The sequence below is a fragment of the Piliocolobus tephrosceles genome, chromosome 21 (genome assembly GCF_002776525.5).
Source record: "Piliocolobus tephrosceles isolate RC106 chromosome 21, ASM277652v3, whole genome shotgun sequence".
NCBI lineage: Eukaryota > Metazoa > Chordata > Mammalia > Primates > Cercopithecidae > Piliocolobus > Piliocolobus tephrosceles.
Genome location: NC_045454.1, coordinates 14,164,732 through 14,169,252, shown reverse-complemented (window position 1 = coordinate 14,169,252; position 4,521 = coordinate 14,164,732). Strand labels below are relative to the sequence as shown.

The 4,521-nt window shown below is 52.8% G+C and overlaps 2 protein-coding genes across 5 annotated transcripts in view; one reads left to right on the top strand and one right to left on the bottom strand.

The window, feature by feature from the left end:
- The window catches only part of LOC111525246, a 37,924-nt gene that overhangs the window by 1,603 nt on the left and 31,800 nt on the right, over positions 1 to 4,521 (top strand). The window lies entirely within an intron of this gene.
- Positions 1 to 4,521, bottom strand: part of PLAUR (plasminogen activator, urokinase receptor) — a 25,611-nt gene that overhangs the window by 20,482 nt on the left and 608 nt on the right. For both annotated transcript variants that reach the window (XM_023190564.2, XM_023190563.3), the window contains exon 2: positions 2,241 to 2,351. In XM_023190564.2, coding sequence (XP_023046332.1) covers positions 2,241 to 2,351 — 111 coding nt within the window. The remainder of the gene's footprint in view (positions 1 to 2,240; positions 2,352 to 4,521) is intronic.

Sequence of the window (4,521 nt, the reverse complement as noted above, 5' to 3'; positions counted from 1 at the left end):
AGAGACAGGGTATCACTCTGTCACTCAGGCTGGAGTGCAGTGGTGCAATCATAGCTCACTGCAACCTTGACTTCCCAGGCTCAAGCAATCCTGCCTCCTCAGCCTTGCGAGTAGCTGGGACCACAGGCTTACATCACCACGCTCTGCTGATTTTTAAATTTCTTATAGAGATAGCATCTCACTATGTCGCCCAGGCTGATCTGAACTCCTGGCCTCAAGTGATCCTCCCACCTTGGCCTCCCAAAGTGCTGGAATTACAGGTGTGAGCCACTGTGCCCCACTCCTGCTCTTGTAGTGACAGCACTACCACTGGGACTTTCTGGATCCATCTGTCCTTCCCCCACACCCTCAGCTTAGTGATCTCTATAGTGAGATGCCTCTAATAGAACTTTATTTTATTTATTTTTGTATTTATGTATTTATTTTTTAGAAACAGGTCTCTGTTGTCCCAGCTGGGGCAATCATAGTTCACTGCAACCTTGAACTTCTGGGTTCAAGGAATCCTTCTGCCTTAGCCTTCCGAGTAGCTAGGGGTACAAATGTGAGCCACCATGTTTGGTTTCATATACTATTGTTTCATGTGTTCTTAAAGCTTATATAAAAACGTATCACATTCTGCAACATTTTTTTACCTCTCAATCTTAGGTTTCTAAGATGTGTCCACATTGGTATCTGCAGCTCTATTTCCTTCTTTAAACTGCGGCAGAGTGCTCCATTATGTAATTTTTTTTTTTTTTTTTTTTGAGACGGAGTCTGGCTCTGTCACCCAGGCTGGAGTGCAGTGGCACTATCTAGGCTCACTGCAAGCTCTGTCTCCCGGGTTCACACCATTCTCCTGCCTCAGCCTTCCAAGTAGCTGGGACTACAGGCACCCGCCACCACACCCGGCTAATTTTTTTTGTATTTTTAGTAGAGACGGGGTTTCACCGTGTTAACCAGGACGGTCTCGATCTCCTGACCTCGTGATCCATCCACCTCAGCCTCCTAAAGTGCTGGGATTACAGGCGTGAGCCACCACGCCTGGCCCCATTATGTAATTATTACCACAGTGTTTGTCTTCTGCTGCTGACTTGCTGACTGACTTAAAGTCATTTCCATTTTCTTCTTTTCTTTCTTTCTCCCCTTGCTTCCTTCCTTCCTCCTCTCTCCCTCCCTTCCTCCCTTCCTTCCTCTTTCTTTCCTTTCTTCCCTTCCCTTCCTCTTTCTTTCTCACTCTCTCTCTCTTTGTTTCTTTTTTTCTTGAGATGGAGTTTCGCTCTTGTCACCCAGGCTAGAGTGCAATGGCATGATCTCAGCTCACTGTAACCTCCGCCTCCCGGGTTCTAGCAATTCTCCTGCCTCAGCCTCTTGAGTAGCTGGGATAACTGGTGCCCAACACCACACCTGGCTAATTTTTGTATTTTTTAGTAGAGACAGGGTTTCACCATGTTGGCCAGGCTGGTCCTGAACTCCTGACCTCGGGTAATCCACCTGCCTCAGCCTCCCAAAGTGCTGGGATTACAGGCATGAGCCACCACGCCCGGCCCACCTTTCTCTCTTTCATTCATTTTTTTGACAGGGTCTCGCTCTGTTGCCCAGGCCGGAGTGCAGTAGCATGATCTCAGCTCACTGCGACCTCCGCCTCCCAGGTTCAAGCAATTCTCCTGTCTCAGCCTCCCGAGTAGCTGAGATTACAAGTGCGTGCCACCACACCCGGCTAATTTTTCCTTTTTTTTTTTTCTGTAGAGACGGGTGTTTCACCATGTTGGCCAGGTTGGTCTTGAACTCCTGACCTCAAGCAATTCATCTGCCTCTGCCTCCCAAAGTGCTGGGAATACAGGTGTGAGCCAGTGCCTGGCTTGTTTCCAATTTTCCATGTCACAAACATTGCTGCTAAGAACATTCTTATACATGTGTCCCTGCGTATATGTGGCCAAGGTTCTTTGGCATTTCTGCATGCGAAGGAGTTGAGCTGTAGCATATGCTAATCTTCATCTGGACTAGATATTGCCAAATCGCTCTAGGTGGTTGATGTGCCAATTTACTCCCCCACCACAGACACGGTCTGCAACTCCACATCCTTACTAACCCGGGTATTGTCAGATTTTTAAAGGCTTGCCAGTCTGGTGGGTGTGAAATGGGCTCTCCTTGTTTGTTTGTTTGTTTTTAGTTTGCATTTCCCAGTTATGGGTGAGGAAGGTTTCTCAATCACTCGCGTTCCATGCGGCGCTGGAGGGGTGTGTGTGGGGAGGGAAGCTCACCTTCCCACACGCGTACGATCGTGGTCCTGCAGAGGTCCTGTCCTAGGGCACACTCTTCCACCCGGCAGTCCCCGTTGCTCTTACACTGCATGCACCGCAGGCCCCAAGAGGCTGGGGGAAGGAGGGAGAGGAGAGGAGAGGTTAACTGCGCTTAGCTCCAAGATCCCCCGCTCGCCCCTGCATGTCCCAATACCAACACCAAGTCTCTAGGCCCCGTCCATTCTGATTCGTGTTCCATGTTCTGCTGGGTTCCGGCCGGCGGTACTTCCAGTCTGTCCTTTGTCCACGTTCTACCTCCATCCCCCTAACTGAACGTTCTATCCCTGCCCACAAGTCCTTTCCCAAAGTCCTGTCCTGGCCCGTTTTTCCTTTCATTCTGTCCTCGTGAGGCGTATATCCTGACAGTCCTATCCCCGCCCTCTCTATCAGTACGTTCTATTCCTGCTCCCATTAGGCCCTTCTCACCGCGCCGGGCCTCGGTCGATCACGCCTCTCCAGTTCCACTAGCGGAGTTCTAGCCTCGCCCCACCCCTGTCTATCTTTATGTTATACCGCCACTCCTAGTGCCCTAATGGAACTATCCCTCCACTCACTCCCCTCGGTTCTACCCGGCTCCAGAGCCTCTCCCCGCCCACTAGTTTATTCCCAAATTGTAGCCCCGGCCGAGTTTCTATCGTCAGATACTCTAGTTTCCCGCGAAGTTCTGTCTCCGCCCTCCAGCTCGCCAACTAGGTTTTGGCCCCGCCCCAGACTCCTCCTCGAGGTTCTAGCCCCGCCCTCTAGCTCTTCCTGACCTAATCTTCTCGCCCCCTGGCTCCTCCCCGATGCCATAACCCCGTCCCTAGCTCCTCCTCGAGGCTCTAGTCCTGCCCTCTAGCTCCTCCTTGAGGTTCTAATTTCGCCCTTTAGCTTTCCCCGAGGCTCTCCCCGCCCCTAGTTCTTCCCTGAGGTCATAACTCCGCCCCAGTCCCTCCTTGAGGTTTCAGCCCCACCCTGTACTCCTCCCCCGAGGTCGTAACCCCGCCCCTTGGCCCCTTGAGGTCCTAACCCAGCCCCGTAGCTCCTCCTCAAGCTTATAACCCCGCCCCTAGCTCCTCATTGATGTTCCAGCCCCGCCCTCTAGCTCCTCCCCGATGTTATAATCCTATCCCTTAAGATTCTAGTCCCGCCTTCCAGCTCCTCCCCGAGGTTATAACTCCGCCCTCTAGTTACTCCTCGAGGTTATAACCCCGCCCTCTGGCTCCGCCTCGAGGTTGTAGCCCCGCCCCTAGCTTATCTTCGGGGCTATAACCTGTCCCCGAGCTCTTCCTTGAGGTTCCAGCCCCGCCCTCTGGCTCCTCCCCGACACTCTCTCCCCGCCCCAGACTCCGCCCCGAGATTGTAGCCCAGTCCCTAGGCCGGGTCCCAGACCTCCGGGCCTTCCCGGACATCCCTTTCCAGCTGCGCGTTGGGAGTATCCCGGAGTTGTTACTCATTCCAGGCCTCCCGCGGTCTCAAGCGCTTTCCGGGTTATTCATCGCGGCCGCAACACCCCGTGGCCACCCGCCCTGACTCAGTTCCTTCTCAAATTCCTCTCGTTTCTCTACCCAGTGCCCCCCACATTTTCCGGGGAAGTAGGTGAGAGTCGCCTCAGTGAGAGGGAAAGGTCCTGAGGGACAGTCCCGGGTCTCCAGCACTGGCTCTGCACCGCTCAGTCAGCCTCCCTTTGGCTCTTTTGTAAAAGGGAGTCCTGTCACCCCGTTTCTCGGAGGGGGAGACCTGGCAGCATGGAGAGCGCTGGGGGGCGCTGCGGAGTCAGATCCTGCTTATTCGAGCACTGGCTGTGTGATTTTAGGCCAGTTATCTAACCTCTCTGTGCCCCAGTTTCCTCTGCGAAACGAAGTTAATAATAGTCCCATCGTCAAACGAAATTAATAATAGTCCCATTTCATAGTTCCTTGAAATTACAAGGAAGAGGCTTCGAAGAGCTCCATTAAAAAAAAAAAAAAAAAGCACTTGGGCTGGGCGCGGTGGCTGACGCCTGTAATCCCAGGCAGGGGGATCACGAGGTCAGGATACTGAGACCATCCTGCCCAACACGGTGACACCCGATCTCTACTAAAAATACAAAAATTAGCCGGGCGCGATGACAGGCGCCTGTAATCCCAGCTACCCAGGAGGCTGAGGCAGGCGAATCGCTTGCACCCGGGCAGCAGAGGTTGCAGTGAGCCGAAATCGCGCCACTGCACTACAGGCTGGGTGACAGAGTGAGACTCCGTAAAAAAAGAAAAAAAAAAAAAAA